Source organism: Quercus robur, chromosome 6 (genome assembly GCF_932294415.1).
Source record: "Quercus robur chromosome 6, dhQueRobu3.1, whole genome shotgun sequence".
NCBI classification, from domain to species: domain Eukaryota; kingdom Viridiplantae; phylum Streptophyta; class Magnoliopsida; order Fagales; family Fagaceae; genus Quercus; species Quercus robur.
The window spans coordinates 53,936,242-53,957,329 of NC_065539.1; the positions used below are offsets into that span (position 1 = coordinate 53,936,242).

At 34.6% G+C, this 21,088-nt stretch overlaps 4 protein-coding genes across 5 annotated transcripts; 3 read left to right on the top strand and 1 right to left on the bottom strand.

Moving 5' to 3' along the window:
* Positions 1–642: 642 nt before the first annotated feature.
* Positions 643–6,411, bottom strand: LOC126689520 (perakine reductase-like). Of its 2 annotated transcripts, XM_050384762.1 has the most exons (8): positions 6,122–6,408; positions 5,542–5,712; positions 4,149–4,358; positions 3,695–3,867; positions 2,831–2,927; positions 2,389–2,542; positions 1,099–1,267; positions 643–976 (listed from the first exon to the last, which is right to left on the bottom strand). In XM_050384762.1, exons 1-8 carry the CDS (start codon positions 6,197–6,199, stop codon positions 952–954), a joined length of 1,077 nt encoding a protein of 358 aa, XP_050240719.1. In that variant the 5' UTR covers positions 6,200–6,408; the 3' UTR covers positions 643–951. The 2 variants fall into 2 exon arrangements, with proteins under 2 accessions (XP_050240719.1, XP_050240720.1); XM_050384763.1 differs by lacking the exon at positions 4,149–4,358 and having other exon boundaries at positions 6,122–6,411.
* A 549-nt stretch (positions 6,412–6,960) lies between these two features.
* LOC126690373 (uncharacterized) lies at positions 6,961–7,715 on the top strand. The gene is made up of 2 exons (XM_050385478.1): positions 6,961–7,386; positions 7,485–7,715. Exons 1-2 carry the CDS (start codon positions 6,961–6,963, stop codon positions 7,713–7,715), a joined length of 657 nt encoding a protein of 218 aa, XP_050241435.1.
* Positions 7,716–10,372: 2,657 nt separating this feature from the next.
* Positions 10,373–10,936, top strand: LOC126690374 (uncharacterized). The gene has a single exon (XM_050385479.1). The coding sequence runs from the start codon at positions 10,373–10,375 to the stop codon at positions 10,934–10,936; it is 564 nt and encodes a 187-aa protein (XP_050241436.1).
* Positions 10,937–10,963: 27 nt separating this feature from the next.
* Positions 10,964–11,617, top strand: LOC126690375 (uncharacterized). Its single transcript, XM_050385480.1, has one exon. The coding sequence runs from the start codon at positions 10,964–10,966 to the stop codon at positions 11,615–11,617; it is 654 nt and encodes a 217-aa protein (XP_050241437.1).
* The last annotated feature ends 9,471 nt before the right edge of the window (positions 11,618–21,088 follow it).

Genomic DNA, 21,088 nt, shown 5'->3' on the forward strand with positions numbered 1-21,088 from the left:
ATCACCCTTTAAATAACTGAAGTACTAGAAATAGTAGAAGTAATACCAATAATTAATAATATAATTGCTATAACTAATAATGCAAATATTGTGGATTACCTAATACGTTTACTACGTGTAAATGAATCTGAAACTTGTATTAGCTTAGAACCTCTCTCTCTCTCTCTCTCTCTCTCTCTCTCTCTCTCTCGTATGTGTGGGTTTGTTTCTCAAAAAAAAAAAAAATTAGTAAGTGATATCAATTAAACGTTTGGTGGCGAATGACACTTATAAATTCCTATGATTGGTGGCTATTCTACAACCCAACACACAAGAAAAACCTCACCGACTAAAATTTGGTATTGACAACTTGATGACTCCAGTGGGTACACCAAAGGATTCAAACCCAAATATTACTATTATTTTGCATATTATAATGTAAATAATATGTAATATAATATGCACAACATATAAAATAAAATAAAATAACATAATAAAGGAATAATAACGCAAACAAGAATGTTCTGTCCTTTTAAATCATGTAGGTTTTAAAGATGCGTAACAATTACTTCCGCTAGAAAAAGTTTTGGAGAGGATACGTAGCAATGTGCATTTCAAAATTGTTTAACACCCAAGAAATTAAGATGTGATAGCTTCATGAAGTGATAAAATAATGTCAAGCATAGTAACTGAATCAGCATACACCAAAATTCATTTATGGATGAGTTCTCTCTCTTGTGCTGTTATGCATCAGTTACTTGGAACAGAAAAGAATTACAAAACGATCGAAGCTGGAAATATGAGCGTAACAACTGTTTGATTAAACATGCATAAGTTTTCTTCAAGAAAATTCCCTTTGGCGTGACTTTTTTTTTTTCATGAACAATCTCAACTCAACTACACAGCTTTATTAGTCCTAGCTAATTGAATAAGAGCCGGCTCCATTGATCTTTTTTCACTCATCAGCGTAGGCTACGTCTCTTTATCTGCAGTTTTCCTGAAAATAAAAAATAAAAAATAAAAAATAGAGAAAGCAAAAATAAGTTAGAAAGGGAAACACTTTAAAGTTAAAAAGGATCTTAATATTGTTCTGCCTTTATGAATATAGTTTGGGATTACTTTGGTGGGGTATTTGCAAACTTCCAAGCATACTGAGGAAGGGAAATTAGTCTATGGCCAACAACTTCATCAATGGGCACAGCGTCACAAATTTCTTTCAAATCATCTTCAGAGAGCTTTACAGCCAAAGAACCAATGTTGGTATCAAGGTTTCTAACTTTAGTTGTACCTGTATAACATCAAAGAGAGAGAGAGAGAGAAGAAAAATCATCCATGGGATAAAAATCTCAAAACATGCCTAAAAACAATGCTTATCAATCAATATAATATATAAGTACTGGTTGATAAAGAAAAATTGTAGTTTCTTTCTCATAAATTAAAACAGAAATACATCAAACCAGATAAATAATTATTAATAACCCAGTTTTGCATGGTAATTGATGGTTTTTAGATCCCTTAAAAACACAATTGGATTAACCTAGGTAATTAGCCAAGTTGTTACTTAGTCCAAATTCCAAATCTAGGTTATCACAATCAAACAATCATATTATGCAAAGCAACGAAAAGATAAATAAGACAATGATATGATCACCCAGGAAACCAAACCGGTAAAAACCTGGGGAGGATTTAACCTAACTATCCTCAAAGTAAACCTGAATCCACTATGAAAGAATCGAAGTTGTTCAACAGGACTTAGACCACTAACATCCTATCGCTACCCACCAGTAGAAACTTACTGACACAACCATGTGCAAGCTCCGAAACCACGGACTCTTTCTTTCTTGGATTCTCCAGCAAGTACAAGCACACCCGCTTGTGTTTCTTTAAGTTCTTATGGCAACAATTGAATGATAATCAAGCTCTTGAAGAAATCTCCTTCTTGATAATCCTAAACTTGTGTAAAGGAAAGCTCCTCACAGATCTCACAAGAGATTTACACAACCAGCAATATGAGCAACACTAAAACGTGACTAGGGTTTGCCTTTTATACCTAGGACAAATTAGAAAATCCTAAACGTTTTAAAACAAACTAGGGCTGAGTTGGAATTCTGCAGAAAAACGCCTCAGACCCAATTTTCGATTGATTGAGCCTAAACTTCGATCGATCGAACCAGGCCGAGAAGCATAAATAACTTCTGCAACAGCTTATTCCAACTTTACATAAATGAACCAACTTTGAGCAAGTCTAAACACCACTAAACAACTTGTTTTAATCATGGTTTGCCAATAATATACATTAGAGTTCTAAATACGTAAAATCCTAAGTCTTTAGAACCTAACAGTAATGAATAAAACTATTATTAAGTTAATTAATTACATGAAAAAAAAAATTGAAAGAGTCAATTATACCAGGTATTGGGATGATGTCGTCACCCTGATGGATAAGCCATGCTAAAGCCAGTTGAGGAGTAGCACAGGCATGCTTTTCAGCCAGGTTGGCAAGTTTGCTATAAAGAATTTTGTTCTTTTCTAAATTCTCCCCAGTGAACCTTGGAAATTTATTCTGCGACAAGAACATAGATATGACTTTTAAAAGCACATTCTAGTATTTATATTACAAACAAAAAAAACAGGAAGTCATTCACTAATATTTTCATGTTAGTAAGATAGTCTGTCTTTAGCAAAAATTAAGATAACTTCCTATTCATATGCATTATGCAGTAGATTCTCAAAAAAAAAAAAAAATATATATATATATATATATATATGCATTATGCAGTATATACATACACGACAAAGTGATTCCCCGAAAGCAGAAAGTTAAGACAACATTTTATTTCATGTAACATACCAATACACTCTCAGTGGGCAAGCTCTCAAGAACTGCCTTCCCAGCAAAGAACCCACGGCCAAGAGGACTGTATGCAACAATTCCAATACCAAGCTCCCTACAAGTAAATAGGTGGCAGATCACTTGAATCATGCAGCACAAATTCTTTAAGGGGTTTGAGAATATAATCAAGAACAGAAAAATATAAATAAACTTTGGAGGAATCAGCATTAAAATGGGATAAAAACCTAAGAATCATCGCTTAGGGTTAGCTGAACTCAGTATCAAACTATTGGAAAAATTCCAACTGAAAATTTACAAATCAAGCAAGCTGTAAATATTACGGAACTCTAAATTCTTTGAATATGGTTCCAAACTTATCAGATCAGTTAGGAAAGGAAACAATACTAACAAATTATATTTATTTTATTATTTAGTAAGAAAAAATAAATAAATCCAACTAGGAAAAGGAAATGACGTTTAGCAAATTACATAACAAAGTGAATAAAATAAACTAAATCATATAAATTAATTGATTGAGCTTAAACCCAATTGGTATTAGGCCATGTCCATAAAATCACTTGTTGGACCAACTTTGTGGGTCAATGTTCATGTGTATGTGTAATTGAAGCCATGAAGGCTTGTATTGTTGTATCTAGTGCCTGCTCAGCTGCTCCCCAACTTGACAAAATATATGACATCCTAAATTCCTTTTTTTCTATTAAAAAAATTCCTAATTTTGTTTAGTCCGATTTTGTAATATTCCTCATGTAGCAAATGCAGCAGAATTTTAATATCATGAAGATTGAAGTATTTGACATATGTATACAAACTTATAAATTGGGATTAAAAATGTACACACTGGATAAGTAGATATGAACGAACCGGCAAACTGGAATGATCTCATCTTCAATATCACGGACCCAAAGGGAATACTCTATTTGTAAGGCAGTGATGGGGTGAACTGCGTGGGCTCTCCTTATTGTGTCCACACTAGCTTCTGACAACCCAATATATTTTATCTTTCCTTCCTCCACCAGCTTCTTAAGCTCCCCCATCTTCCTTACATAAAAGTTAAACAAAGCAACATTAATCTAGATTGAACATTAGGTACATTAAATTAATGGATAGAGCCTAGGAACAAAACTAATTTAGTAACATTTATCACAGCTAATTGAGCTGGAAAGGTGTAGTTAAAGTAATATCACATAGGCCTATTAATGACATTTCTTTTATTATGCATCAATTATAACATATCATGTTAGGAGTTGGGAAAATTATTAGTATAAAAATTTTCTGTCACTAGATTCTAAGAGGACAAAAAAAATTGGATGCTTACGGTATCCTCAATTGGCACTGTAATGTCAATGCGATGTGGATAGTAGAGATCAATATAGTCAGTGTTGAGTCGCTTAAGACTAGCTTCACAGCATTGCCGTACATATTCAGGGGTGCCCCTTACGCCATAGTGACCATATTGATCCCCCTGTATGACCACACCAAATTTGGTAGCCAATTGAACTTTTTCTCGAGGAAGCTGTTTCAAAGCCTAATAATACAAAATATATATAATGATTACAAAACTGAATCGCTTGATCAATGTGAGAATGTAAATTTTCCATCAGATATTTGCTACAAGAGATGCATTTCTCAACAAAACTAATCATGTTTATGTAGTATCGTGTTTGTTTTAATTCTACAATCAAATATTGTAAGTAAGCATAAACTTAACCAGTCATTGATTTTAATAATATTATGATTATTGTCCTTACTGCGTTTTAATTATCTTTGTTCTTATTATCGCTCGATTGCCACATTATCAATATTTCTAAATTAAACATATTTAGAACACCCACCTAAAAAGCAATATCCGGTCTAGTACACACCATAGCAAAGATCAAGTGTCCCACAAGGCTCCCATGAGGAACTTGATCCATAATCTTCTTTTCCTCTTCTGACTTTGGGATTGTTCATTGGGATTGTTCAGAAAACAACAAGAAGCGATGTGTGAATGGTGTTTTTACCGGCTTTGCCTTGCTCATGCCCAACAACTCAAGCAACTTCTCCATAAACCTCCTTTGGGAGAAGGATGCATTTTGAATGTAACAATAAACATTTGAATAATCAAAACATTTGGTATTGGTTTGATCCACATTGACGTAGAATTAGTAACCCAAGTTTTCATTAATCAAGGAGACTATCATTAATCCAAATACAAGTGTGGGTCATGAAAGGTAGTAATAGAAATTTCAAATACTAATGGTAGAATTGCATGAAATTTGGCGGCTTAAAAAGAAATGATGTGAGAGCAAAATTCATGGCTTTTTGCCATGATTTTAGTTGTTTTTACACAAATTCCTTCATTAGATCTCAATTTTAGCAAATTTGTAATTTATGAAATTTTTATTCTTTTTCTTATCATTTTTGTTTTAGAACTCAAATTTTGTGGATTTTATAATGTATCTTAGGGTAAGTGGTATCAATTTATGTGATTTTCTCAAATTTACATTTTTTTTCCTAAATTCGTACTTAACACGAATTAGGATTTATCTATATGTTCCTATATAAAATTAGAGGCTATAACTCAAGCACTCTTATGCTAGTCTTCTTGAAATAAAAGTATTCTATTTATTGTGTTTAATCCGCTGTGTCACACACTAATGAAAAATGGTCATTTAACGTCATAATTCTGGTTAAAATTTCAAAATAAATACAGAAATATCAAATATTACCTTTCCAACCATGATTTCATTATCATGATTATGGCCATAAAGATCTGATGTATCAAAGAAAGTGATGCCCCTATCAAATGCTTCCTTAATAACTGAACATCCAGCTTCATGAGAAAGAGGACTGTTATATAGTCCTGATAGTCCAACACATCCAAAGCCCAATTTCGAAACCTACTTAGCAGAAAAGGACCCATTAGAAATCTGCCGGAAGTCAGAGGCTTATGTTATATATATATATATATATATATATATATATGCATTCATAGATAGGAATGATAGCTGTGTGATACTTTTTTTTTTTTTTTTATGGGAAGCTGTGTGATACTTTGATTATTGTTGTAGACATTATTCCACTTTCAAATTAGTGTAAATTAAAAAAATGAGGAACGAAACGAAAAGACTGAAAAGTAATAATGTTTAGAGACAATAATATGTAATGTAGGTGATAAATTGAAAATCAGAAGAGCATATGCAAATCTTTCGTGGGACGTGTATTGATTGTAAAGTATTCAAAGTGTGCAAGTTCTGCTAGCTAGACTGTTAAGAAATTTAAGAAAGTTTAAAAAGAGAAGAGGCTGACCTTTAATCCCTGAGTGCCCAGTTTGACTAATGGTAATGGAAATGGGATTTGGATCTGATCCTCCTGCTTCTCTTCCATTGTTAAGAACAAAACTCTTTTTCTCGGACTCGGATCTACAATTCTAGAACTACAGTCAGTCAAAACACTGTTTTGTTTTGGGAAATCCAGCTATGAATAAAGTATTGTGCCACCATCTCGCCACATGGTGGCACAATACAATACTTTTCCTAAAAAAAGTCAAACTCTCGTCGGTTCTGAGTTCTGACACTGGATGATTTTATAACTTTTTGTGAAATCCAGCTATAAATTCAGTTTTTTTGCAACTTCGTGAGTCCGTGACCCAACCTAAAACTATGAGTATGTTTGGATTGAACTTATTTTGCTAAAACTGAAAACTGAAAACACTGTAGCAAAATAATTTTTAAATGTGTGAATAATGCTGTGGGACCCATTTTTAATGAAAAAGTTGATAAAAAGTAGAGTTTGTGGGACCTGTGAACAGTGCACAAGAACACTGTTCACAGAAGACCGGTCAACCATTGTAGGCTAAACCAAAAAAAAAAGAGAAAACGCAACATTAGAAACGCAGACTTGAGTTTTACAACCCGTACTAATGGAGGGCTTAGCTAGTCAGGCCAAGCCCGCCCATATAAAAACTTCCATAGACGCCATGATTAAACCGTCCACCTGTGCCCAAGGTCATGCCTTTCAAGCCCACTCTCTACAAATCATATTGTTGGGGCCCTTTGCATACGAGCCCAACGTCATTCTTGGGCCGTTAAATAAATCGTGTCCCTACACCAGCATTTAGGCTAAATTCTAATTCCAGCATTTAGAGCATGGACTCAAGACAGTATTCATCATTCACTGATGTCTTACGGGGGAATATTAATAGTGAGGATGAACTTTTCGGTTTATCTGAAAATAGTCCTGTGTTAGTCCAAGATTCTCCAATGGATGATGAAGTTGCCACTTCTAAGAAAAAAACATCACGTGGTGCCAGCTTCAGTCCTGAGGAAGACAAGCTGCTTGTAGCAGCATGGCTCAATATCAGTGTCGATCCTGTGCATGGTAATGAGCAACATAAAACAACGTTTTACGGCAAAGTTGCAAAATACTTCAAGGACCACAGGACTGACTCTACGCGTAGTATTTCATCCCTAACAAGCCGATGGGGAGTGATTAATAGGGAAATAGTTAAATTTTGTGGTTCCTTAGCTAAGATTGAAGCAAAGAATGAAAGTGGAACCATTGCTGAAATGAAGGTATAAATTTTGCAATGGTCTTTAATTTTTTTAGATTTACAACACAAATGAAATGATTGAAGAAACTAATTATGTTATATTTATTTAATTTTTTTTAGATTGAGAAAGCAAGGGAATTGTTTAAAGAATTATACGGTTACTTTTTCCTATATGAACATTGTTGGCAAATGTTGAAGGATTTTCCCAAGTGGGCATCTACTATGCCTAGGGAAGATTCAAGAAAAGAAATGCCTCAAACTCCAGATTCAATAGATCAAGGAGGGGGGATTGGTGACACTATGAATTTCGAGAGGCCAATAGGTAGAAAAGCTGAAAAGGCTAATCGATAGAGAAAAAATGATGGGAAAGATGTTGCAACGCAATATTTGAAAAAGAAAATGAAAATGCTTGACGAATCTTATGCACAAGAAAAAGAGAGAGTTCGTCTCAAAGCGGAAAAGGTTCGCTTGAAAGAGTTGAAAGAGAATGAAAGAATTATGATACTAGACACAAGTGGCATGAGTGAAGACCAAAGAACTTTTTATGATGGACTCAAAAAGGAAATCCTTGTAAAACAAAGATCAAGTAGTTCGTTGGGTTGAGATGATGTTGGGGATGTCTTATTTCAACCTTATTTTGGTAGTAACTTATTGTAGGCCTTTTTTTTTTGTTGGTAGTAACTTATTGTAGGCCTTTCTTATTTGGGTAGGAACTTATTGTAGGCCTTGATATGTATTTTGTGGTATTTTTTAGATGTAGCTGATTTTAGGCCTTAAATATGTAAATTGTGATCTTAGCAAAAGGTCTAGACTATTTTATTATGTAATCCTAACATTTTAGCTTATATAAAATGTCATGTATTTTCTATATTATGTCTTCTCTTATTAATTGCCTTTTATTAAGTACCAAGATATCTACCTACTATATAATTGTATAATTGTTGGCATGAGAATGTATGCTTTTAGCTCATTTACCTTTGTCCCCCACCTTCCTTGATACACATGTTCATGTGGCTTGGACTACTTATTAGTACATGAATTCCCCAAAACCATTAAATATTGGTGTAGGTTTGTTCCTTATGGTTACTTCACTAATTATAGTTAATTTATCTATTTTTAGTGTTAAATGAAAAAGAAGAATGCACTTGCAGTTCTTAATTTTTCGCAGAAACTTGCAATCATGATTGGTGATTAGCTGTGAATAAGTAATAGACTTCAACTCAATAAATGAAAAGATTCAACAAACTTTTTGATGGTATTTAAATCCTTAGTGTAAAATTAGTTCATTATGTCACAATGGTTATTTATGTTGAACACCTTTTGTGGCCACATTATTCTTATGTTAATATTTCTAGATGGTTTGCTGTTTGGTTTCACTGTGTTTACATAAATTATTCAGCACTTAACTTTCTCAGCCATGACTGTATTGTGATAAAGATGCGAGTGTTATGCCTATTTAAAACATTGAATTATTACTGCCTATATGTAATGGTATTTTTTTTCGGAAAATTTTAAATGAAGAAAAAGAAAGAAGGGAACAGGAAAGAAATGAATTTCTTTTGTGCATGGACAACATAATAAGACCAATAATGTTCTATTGTGAAAGTAATTTCTGATTGTATGAGCACTTACAAGAGATTGTTAACTATGCTTAATTAAAATTTCTCAAGAAACTGAAACTGCTAGATCAAAGTAGAATGATGCATTTCTAAAATAAGAGAAGCTCTACCTTAAGCTTTATGGTTTCCTTGAGAGCTGTAAGTATATGAGATTCAATTATTTTGATTCGTTGTCCACTATGATATGCTATGGGATTCATAGTTTTTGGAGTAAGTGTTTGAAGATTGGTGGATGCAAACTCTAAAATGTCGTGTATTTTATTATGTAATCCTAACATTTTAACTTATATTACTGTCATGCTTAATGTTGGTGTGCTATTGGTGCTGATTTGGTTATATGTATCTATTGTTTCAACCTTATTTTGCTATTGATGCTGCTGTGCTATTGGTGCTGTTTTGTTATTAAGTTGGCTTGTGCTTGTAAAGTAAATCTTTTGTAGTTTGGAAGGATCTATCATTGGTTGTTGTTCTTGTGATGGCAGGATGGTAGCTAGGTGTCTCTTTCCTTTATTTTGTCTTTCCTGTTGTACTTCAGTTTCTTGTGGCAATGAATTTATGTTCCCCATCCCAAAAAAAAAAAAGGGATTAAACACCTGATTAATGGCTGCAACCTTCATTGAAGGAATTATATTTTTTTATCTATTAATTTATAGGTAATTTCTTAGGTGAAATCCATGATGGAGCCTATCAATGCTGTCTTTGTTAATTTCCCCCATATATATAAAACTTGGAGGGAGGGAAGTTGCCATAAAAGATAGCAAAAGAACATAGAAATTAAAACTTGCTCCTGAGTCCTGACTATCCAGTCAAAAAGAGAATAAAGGAAAAGTCTAAAAAGGGGTTTTCAATTTTACAACACTAGCATATCTCATAATCAAAACAAGGGTAGAGTGGGAGCAGCTAGTAAAAATAGTGGCAGCAGTAGGTTAGCTTGTTCATTCTTCCTCATGCCTCCACCAAATCCAACTTCATGTGCTAAAGAAAATAAGTTTATATGTATCTATTGTTTCAACCTTATTTTGCTATTGACGCTGCTGTGCTATTGGTGCTGATTTGGTTATATTTTCTATTGTTTCAACCTTATTTTGCTATTGTTGCTGCTGTGCTATTGGTGCTGATTTGGTTTTATTTTCTTTTAGTTTCTATGCTTGTCTTGACTCTTAGGCTCTTCTAATTGTTGCTGAAATGTATTCATTGGTTTACAATTCTTAAGTGCTAGAAGAAGATAGGAGAGGATCTCATCTTAGGTCACGTTTGTATTTAAAGAAAATTTTATATTCTTTACATAATGATCAAACCTTCTTTTAAAGTTATCAATTTCATTTCATATTATGTTTCTTGCATCTATATTGATAATTGCTTTCCAATGTTTTCTTCTAGTTTATCTCCATGGGTCGTTCTTTTTTTCGTAAATTGCTTGATGATGACTCAGATGAAGATGAGATAATTATGAAACTTCTCATGGGTGAGACATCACAACGTAAGCGTCGTCGGTATATCGACCGTAATCATTTGGCAGGCCATAAACGGCTTTATGATGACTACTTTGCTGAAGAACCTGTACATCCTCCCAAAGTATTTCGAATGAGATTTCGAATGAGACGTTCTCTTTTTCTCCGAATCCTATCTAAAGTAGAAGCTCACGAACCTTATTTTATCCAAAAAAGAAATAATGCCAAAAAGCTTGGTCTATCTCCCCTTCAAAAGATGACCGCTGCACTTAGGATGCTTGCTTATGCAGTAACAGCTGATCTTTTGGATGAATATGTGAGAATAGCCGAAAGCACTGCAATGATGAGTCTAAAAAAATTTGTTGCAACAGTAGTTGCTATTTTCTCAGAGCAATACTTGAGGTCACCAAACAATGAAGACATCGCTAGATTGTTAGCCTATAGCCAAAACCGTGGATTTCCAGGCATGTTGGGAAGTATTGATTGCATGCATTGGAAATGAAAAAATTGTCCAACTACATGGAAAGGGATGTATTGTGGTCATGTTCGTCAGCCAACTATTATTTTGGAAGCAGTGGCTTCATATAAACTTTGGATATGGCACTCTTTTTTCGGATTACCTGGGTCCAATAATGATATTAACGTGTTGGAGCGGTCTCATTTATTTTCTGAGCTTGCACAAGGACGTGCTCCTGCAGTTAATTACTCAGTTAATGGTCATGATTACACAATAAGATACTATCTTACTGATGGTATATATCCAAAATGGTCAACATTTGTGAAGACAATCTCATCTCCACTAGGAGATAAAAGAAAATTATTTGCAAAAACTCAGGAGGCATATAGGAAGGATGTAGAGCGTGCATTTGGAGTGCTTCAAGCGCGATTTGCAATTGTACGTGGATCTGCACGGTTTTTCTATCAAGAAACATTACATGACATTATGAAAGCATGCATAATTCTTCATAACATGATTATTGAAGATGAGCGTGATGAAGCTGAACCAGTGGACTTCGATTATGAACAAATTGATGAGATTTTATGTACACCAATGTCAAGTGAGCGGACAAATGAATTTTCGGAGTTCATTCAAGTTCATCAACGCATTATGGATAAAGAAGTTCATTCTCAACTTGAAAAGAATCTCGTTGATCATTTATGGCAATTACAAGGAGAGTTGTGAAAACTTTTGGTTTTGTTTATTTCTCTCCTCTTCTTTTTATGGAGTTGTCATTAAAACTTTTGATTTGGTTTATTTGTTTTATTTTGTTTATGAAGTTGCCATTAAAACTCATTGGCTATGTTTTTTCGTTATGTTAAGTTTAAGTACTAGCCAATTGTTGTGTTGTGTTAAATTTAAGTATCATTTGTGATCAAGGAAGTGGCAAGCTCAACTCTATTTAATTCAAGTATTTGTGTAAATTTAACAGGTTAATGTTATTTCAAGTATGTCTGTTTGTGTAAATTTGACAGGTTGATGTTATTTAAGTATCATTTGTGTTGTGTTAATTCAAGTATGTTTGTTTAAGCACCATTTGTGATCAAGGAAGTGAGTAAATTTGACAGGTTGATGTTGTTTAAGTACCATCTGTTTAAGCCAACTATGTGTGTAAAATTTGAGTTGATGTTATTGGATATAAGTTGATGACAGGTTCAACATTTTTTTTTCCTGAAGATGACAGGTTCTGTGAGGGTTATTTTTTATTTTTTTGATTTGAACGTGACAGGTTCAGCTTCAACATTTTTTTTCCTGAAGATGACAGGTTCTGTGTGAGGGTTATTTTTTATTTTTTTGATTTGAACGTGGCAGGTTCTGGGTTTTTTTTTGGGAAGCTGACAGGTTCTGAAGTTTTTATTTTTATTTTTTAAAAAATGCTAAATGGAAAATATGGATTTAAAAAAATATGACAGTTGAATAGGTTGATTATTTGAAAATGTTACCGTTGGTTAGAACCAAAATATTTGAAAAAGAATGCAATGTTACCGTTAGAACAAGAATTTGGCTGGTAGGAACAAATAATAAGAAAGAATAAAATAATAATAAAAAAGAGTTAAGAAATAATATTTAAATGAAGTTGTAAAAATATAGAACATCTGATAAATGGTATGTTGTAAAATGATGTGCTAAAATGATAAAGTAGGTTTTTGGTGTGTTAAAATGACATTTTTTTTAGAGAGCTGATGGAAATGCTCTTAAATATGTTGTGAAATTAGGTGTTAGAGTTGTACATTTTGTAAAGAGAGTTTTTGTGCCACTGCTATTATCTCCTTGTTTTATAAATAGTTGAACTTTAACTTTATTTTTGTCAGCGGACGTAGGCTTGTCAAATCATGTAAACTTTGGTGTTTTTTGTTTTTGCAAGTGTGCTTATTAATTATTTGTCTTTTCTTTTCTTTTCTTTTTCTTTTTTGGTTATCAGGATAGATATTATATTAACAACCAGCAACAAACATTATAAACTGTCCATAGAGGCAAGAGTACTTGCAACATGCCTATAATAGTACAACCCATTTTTATCAATCAATCAAAATATACATATCAACAAAGGGGGGAAAATCAAACACAACAAAATTCTCCATCATAGAATAGCCCCTTTTAGCCAAAAAGTCGGCACATTGATTTGCCTCTCTAAAAACATGCCTCACCTGGAGATTATTTTTGTCTTTACTATTAGTATTAAGTCACTAACCAAAGCCACAAAAAAAAAAAAAAAAAAAAAAAAAAAAAAAAAAAAGGTCTTTACTATGACTAGTTTGAATATTGTGGGTGCTAGTTGCACAACAAGTGCTATCAAAGCAAGGTTAAGATTAAATATTTTAGATAATTAGATTATAGTAATGATGATAAGCATCAAGCATTGAGTAGAGAAATTTTGTGGTAAGGAAAAAAAATATTCTTGGTAAAGGTGAATAAAGGACCTCTTAATCTTACAAGGAGTTAGAAATACCTTAAGTTAGAAGAGATGAGTGACGAAGTCCAAGAAAAGATGAATGAGAATGCAGCCAATGCAATTTGTCTCAATGTATGTGGTGTGCTCATTCATAACATCCTAGAAGTATAAAAAGCATAATGGATGGATTTGGAAGAAATTACAAAGTCTCTATATGAAACAGAATCAACCAAACGAGTTGTAGTGAAAAAACACTTTATGACTTGCAAATGAAGTAATGATCGTATCTATTGGAGCATTTCAACATGTTTACATCTTGAATACTTAGTTATCAAATTTTAGGGTAAAGCTTGAGGATAGAATGACACTTCTATTAGCATGGCTTCCCACATCTTTTGATCACCTAGTGACGATGTTGATGTTTGAGAAAGAGACTCTAGAACTCTAAGAGCTGGACTTGTTGTGAAGCAAAGTCAAACAGTCGTAGTAGAAGCAACTAAAAAAAAAGAGCTCTAACTAGAAAAGATCTCAATCAAGATCACGTGCAAAGAATGATATAGAGTGATTTTATTGTCACAATAAATGACACTACAAATATAAATGCACAGAGTTGAAATAACACTTGGGAGAGAGAAAGAATATGATTTTATAATTTATAATAGACCACTCATCTCAAGTATATATGCTTAAAAACCCTCCATTTATAAGCAAAATTCTAACACAAGGGTAAGCATTACACCATTCCAAACTTGTCCAAGCCTATAAATCCAAAACACCAAAACATGATAAGAGAATGATGCTACCCAAGTTGCTTATCTCATCACCCTTTAAATAACTAAGGGTAAATTATATATTTGGTTCTCAAACTTTATATCATATGTTAATTTGGTGCTTAACCTTTTAAATGTGTCAATTTGGTCCCTGATTTTTTAATATTATGTCAAAATTGTCCCTACTGTTAAGTGATGGATGGAAAATACTGATATATGGCTAACAGCCAAAATAAAGTATAATTTTTTATGCCACATAGACTACCATGTGTACTGCCACATCAGCATAAATTAAAAAAAAAATGTAAATCAAACAAAATCTCTAAATCTCAAAACACATATCTTTGATTCCACCTCATTAAAACTTGATGACAAATTCAGAGAACATTAAAAGAAAAACAAAATCTAACACAAAAATTCCAACTTGAGCATAAATAATGCGTAATAACAATCGTCCATAAATGTTTTTAAATCAAATGGGTAATTGTTAAAAAAATTCCAATCTTTCCATAAGAGTTTTTGGGAAAAAAATATAATAAAAAAATATAAAAAAGAAAAAAAGAAAAGAAGAAGAAGTAATCCCCAAATCAACGAAGACATGGATGAAGAACAAAATTGGTATTTTTTTTTTTCTTAACAAAAAAAGGGTTTATTTTCCAGTATTTTCTTTGGAACCAAACGCAGTAGAATCGGTACCTAAAAAACTTGAAAAGGCTGATATGGAAGGTGAAAACGCAAGGGCGACAGTGGCAGAGAGAATATTCACTAAGAAAGAAGAAGGGGGAGACCATCAAATAGCCTAAGCCTCTAGTTCAGTCCTCACTGTGACAGACCCAACGAGTAATCTCACCTCTATGTAATCACGCCACAACTTTACAACAAAACCCAATAGAGAAATTGGACTATTTAACTCAAAACCATAAACAAAATGACCTCATTACACGCCTCTTATATTAGGTAGTTCCCACCAATGATGGACAATAAATTTTAGGACAGTGATTGTGGGTTTTAGGATGCCATTGCAAAAATAGGCTGCACACAGAGAAAGACGGAGTAATCCCTAGGTTTTTATTTGATAGATTTTCAGATATCTTTATTTTTGTTTGAAGAATTTTACTAATAGTGACGATAGATTGAGAGATTCTGTTTTTTGGCAAGGTGGGGAGATGGGGATTGATTAAGGATGGGAATAGAGAGATTTTTATTTTGTATTAGTTTAATCTTTAATGACGTGGGAATCTAAGTGTCAATTTAATGATGTGGTTTTTTTTTTTAGGGTTCTACTGATGTGGTAGTATAGGTGGTAGTTATGTGGCAAAAAAAATTATACTTTATTTTTACTATTAGTCATGTCTGCATTTTTTTTCCGTCACTTAATGTCAAAGACTATTTTTACCCCAATATCAAAAAGTCAAGAACCAAATTGACACATTTGAAAGATTAAAGACCAAATTGAAATATGGTGTAAAGATTATGAACCAAATATGTAGTTTATCCAATAACTAAAGTACTAGAAATAATAGAAGTAATACCAATAATGTAATTGTTATAACTTATAATGCAAATATTGTGGAGTACATAATACATTTACGACAAAACTTAAGTACAGTATTTTAGATGTTGTTCCTTAAGTTCCACTCTTAAGATTCAGTCATATGGCTACTTAATTAAAAAATACACTTTCATCCTATGAAAAAAAATTCACATAGCAGAAACTTAAGAAGGAAATCTAAGGAACAGTACCTAAGTCTTGCTCATACATTTACTACATGTAAATGAATCCTCAAACAAGTCAAACCTATATTACTGGTCCTCAGATAATTTATTACTTGCTTAGAATAGAGTACGTTATACTCTCTTCACCTTGGTTAGTAAATACATAATATTGTTTCTCAGGAAAAAAAAAAAAAAAAAAAAAAAAGGTTAGTAAATAATATGATCACACACACTATGGTACACCCTTCTTTAGGCCAAGTGCTTATAAGACAAGGGTGAGAGGCATCTCTCCCCGATGTGAAATTGAGCAAAACCGTGCGGGTGAGAGCAAGGGTCGACTTTGCCCATCCCAAAGCGGACAATGCCTAATTGGGGTTGAGACTAAGTTTCCTCCCACAATATCAATTAAACGTTTGGTGGGATGTCGGATTTCTCAACAAAAATAAATAAATAAAACGTTTGGGGGCCAATGACGCTTATAAAATCCTATGATTGATGGCTATTGCCTATTCAACAACCCAACACACAAGAAAAACCTCACCGACTAAAATTTGGTATTGACAACTTGATGACTCCTGTGGGTACACCAAAGGGTTCAAACCCAAATATTACTATTATTTTGCATATTATAATGTACATAATATGTAATATAATATGCACAACATATAAAATAAAAGGGATAATTACACATAACCCACCTGTGGTTTGGGCGAAAATCACTTTGCCTACTCGTGATTTGAAAAGTATCACTTAACCCACCTGAGGTGTGTTTCCGTCACTCTCCGTAACCCACCTCGGTCTCTGCCGTTACAAAAACACTTTTTAACCCCAAAACAGAACATAAATCGAATCAAAACCCCCAAAACTCAAACACTTTTCGAGAGAGAGACCCGGGGTGCGATCAGCTTGTTCTTCATGGTTTGGAGCGTGTGGAGAGGGAGAAAACACTTGTTTTGCATCATCGAACCTAGGCAAGGTATGTGTGACTGTTGTTCATCTGCATTTGGGTCTGTTCTTGATTTAGGGTTTCAGATTTTGTTCAAGTGTGAACTTACTGTGTGAAAGTCTAAATTTGTACTTCCCAGGAATCATGTTATGTTGAGATGTCTTCATCAAGTGGTAATTTCTCAGGTTCATGTGGACATATGTGCAATGAGCAGACTTGTGTTTTGAGAACAAGTTTGAGTTTGTACAATTTTGGGAGGAGGTTCTTGGGTTGTAGCCGTTATAAGGTTGGTCCTAAGTGTCCTTTCTTTGTTTGGATTGATAACCCAACCTGTCCTCGTGGGAATGAAACTGCACCTTTGGCTCTAGAGAAGATGTCTAGGCTTCAGACTGCTCTCTAACTTGCAAATGAGAGGGAAAGGACAGCTCTGGAAACGGCAGAAGAAGCTAGGCAAATGGCAGAAAAGGCTCTTGAAGAGGAAGCCAAAGCCAAGGAGAGGGAGAGAAAGGCTCGAGCTATCTGTACAAAAGCTAAGGAAAAAGCCATTCTTGCTGAAGAGAAGCAAAGAATGTGGAAGTCTGCATGCATTTTGTCATGGATCTTTTTTGTTGTTGTGTTTTGGCTCAATTGAGTTCTCTGGAGTAAAGAGACCTAGATTGTTGCCCCTGAAGTAGTTAATTGGTTAGTAGAGATAGTTATGGCAATGGTGTTAATGAATTTGCATTGTAATAGCACTAACCTACTGATGTAATGTTTTGATGTGTCAATGAATGAAGAATTGGTCAATTATTGAGTATTTTGTGCATATCATAACAACCATTCAATGGAAGAAGTAATGGTCAATTATCAATTTGGCTGTGCATACCATAACAACCATTCCACAATAAAAACTTCCATACACTATATTAGAAAAATATACTTGAACACAATTTGTAATAGCAATAAATAAACTTCCATATAATTTGGCTATGCATACCATAACAACTATTCCACAATAAAAACTTCCATACACTCTATTAGAAAAATATACTTGGACACAATTTGTAGTAGCAATAAATAAACTTCCATATAATTTGGTTGTGCATACCATAACAACCATTCCACAATAAAAATTTCCATACACTCTATTAGAAAAATATACTTGGACACAATTTGTAGTAGCAATAAATAAACTTCCATATAATCTAGTTTGGACAAATATTGTTCCATACAAAATGAAATATCACAACTTCCATATAACAACCTGGAGTGTATTGTACCTTAATTACAAAAAAGCACATTCCAAGGCCAGCAGTGATTGTTTTTTACACTAATTAATAATTACAAAAAAGCACATTCCAAGGCCAGCAGTGATTGTTTTTTACACTAATTGATAATTACAAAAGGCCAACAGTGGTCTTCACAAAAAAAAAAAAAAAAAAAAAAACAAAAAGGCCCACATGTTCCCACTAGCTTTACTCTCAATGCTGGCATGCGTACCCATTAGCTTCATTCATTTCTTGCCTTTACTCTTTCCTCTTTCCACCCACTGGATTCATTTTTGATGGCCTTTATGCAGCAAGCTGTCCTTTAGTCCTCACACCACCAGTGCTCCCATTTGCATGTGAAGGCTACAAAATAAAAAATAGATCCACTTGTTAAAAATATCCCAAGCTACACAACCATCCAGGACTAAGTTACCTGTGAAGAACTTGGTAAGGTATCCCAGGTCTCTCTAGGTATGTGAAACTTTGGTTGTGAGGAAGAGAACCATCCTGCTCTCTTGTGAGATAGCCTAGATTGATTTCCTTGCTGTGAGGATGAAGGCTGAGTGGCAGACATCATGTTGTAGGTCTGGGTAGGCTGCTGGGATGGTGGCTGAGGTGCAGGCTGAGGTGCAGATCTAGGTGCAGGCACCCCTTCCCTTGCCTGCAACAAAACCCAGTTTCAATACAGTGTTTATTGTAAGTTTAAAAACAAGTTTTTTTTTTTTTTTTTTTTTGCCATTTAAATCCTAATTACTTACAGCTTTTTCTCTTTGAAGTCTCTGTCTCCTTTGCCATGGTGTCTCCCCAGTGATGCCAGCCTTGCACCCTCTTGAGTTATGCCCTTCCTTTTTGCATTTCCCACATCTTATAGGTCTGTTCTGTCTACTTGCTTTGTAAGGGTTCCTAGGCTCATCAGAAGCCCTCTTTCTTTGCTTGGGTGGTCTGCCTGGTGGTTTGTATATGTGAGGTGCTAGGGGAGCAGGCTGTCCAGTCTCAACCCATTCTGACTGGCCAGGCATGGGAGGAAGTACCTCCTTGTATATCTCCATGTAAGTTTCTTTGAAGTAGCATGGGTGGGTATAGTCTTCTGGTGTCTCAATGTTTGTATAAATGGCTATTATGGCATGTTTGCAGGGAATGCCATTTAAATCCCAAGACCTACAGCTACATGTCTTCTTCACCAAATCAACTACATGCCTCTCATACTGACTGCCAACCTCATAAAGGAAACTACCAGCTGGGGTAGTACTAAATGCCTTACTTTCAACCTTCAATTTCTCCAACCTATCTTGTATGCTTGGACACAACTTTCCAGCATACTTCTGTATCCCTTCCCTTTTTGTGTAAAGCCTAGTCATAAGTCTAACCCTAATCCACTCCAACATTGCCAAGATAGGCTTGTCCCTAGACTTCAATATCATTGCATTAAAAGACTCACTCAAATTATTTACCAAACAATATGTTAAGGCCCTAGGAGTGAAGTGTGACCTTGTCCACTGTGCAGGTGCAATGTTTGCAAGATACTCATATGCCTTTTCATCCAAATCCCTTATGTACTGCATGCATCTCTCAAACTCCCTTACTGTTGTGGCAGCAGCACACCTCCACAATGCATCCTTCAGCTCCAATCCCTTGTGATCAACTTTGAAATTGTTGTAGATGTGTTTCACACAGTATCTATGCTCCACGGTAGGGAACAGTGTCTCTATTGCAAGTATAAGCCCCTGTAAATAAGCAAACAAACAAACAAAACAAGTTAGTTCAGCAAACAAAGTCAACTATTCAAGTGTAACTGAACAAAACAAAACTTGCATACCTTTTGCCTATCAGAAATGAAGACCAACTAAAGCTCTTCTGGCCTCCCTATATCATCAGCAAAAATTTCCAAAAACCATATCCAAGACTCCCTGGTTTCTTGTTCCGCAACAGCCATGGCTACTGGAAAAATGTTGTCATTTGCATCCTTGGCAGTGGCAGATAAGATTTACCCACCAAATCTGTGCTTTATATGACAACCATCTAAACCTATAAATGGCCTGCATCCACCTAAAAATCCTACCTTCTGAGCATTGAACCTAACATACATCCTCTTAAATTTTGTTTGGGAAGTCTCCTCAGCCATTTCTGTTTGCAGTATAACCCTACTCCCCTTGTCTACAGTGGTTATCATTTGTGCATAGTCCCTAAGGACACCATATTGTAGTTGCTCATCTCCATTTATCAAATCCTTTGCCTTTCTCTTTGACCTATACACTTGGTTTACACTTAGGTCAATAGATAAATTTTGCATTACATGGTTGTGTACACCACTCACCTCCCAATTTGGATTTTTGCTAAAATCCTCAATGAACCTCTTAGCAACATAAGCTGATGTTGCTTGGCTGTTTTTGAAAGACTTGGGACAAGTACAGTCATCAGTCAAGATCTTAATTTGAAATGTTAGCTCTCCACTTATTTGAGATGCATAACATCTCCACCCAAACCCATTCTTGCAGTGAACTGATATCTTGGTCTTCTCATTAAGCTTGAATTTGATGTCAATAGGTTTTTTGATTGCATACTCCCTCAAAGCAGCTCTGAACACCTTTGCATTAGGGAACTCCATCTCCTTCTTCAGTACAACATTTCTCATGTCACTCTTAGCATTAAACTCTACTTGCTCAGGTACTTGCTCATCATTAGACCCATCCATGCTTACCAGGTCATCCTTAAGGGCTGGCTCAGCCCACTCAGGGTCTGTGTGGGGAGCATTGCTTGATTCTGGGGCTGTGTGGGGTGCATTGCTTGATTTTGGGTTTGTATTGGGAGCAGAACCTTGTGGAGCTGAGTTTTGAACAACAAATACATCATCACCAAAGCCATCCCCCTCTAGGCCTTCATTTAGCCAATCATCATCATCATCATCATCTCCTTCAACATTCTGTTCTTCATCTCTTGCATCAATGTCAACATCCTCAACATCTTCTTCATCATCACTCTCATCATCATTCTCATCATCATTCTCATCATCTTCATCATCATCACTATCCAATTCTATTTCAACCCTTACTGCATCACCACTTACATCACCACCTGCATGACCAC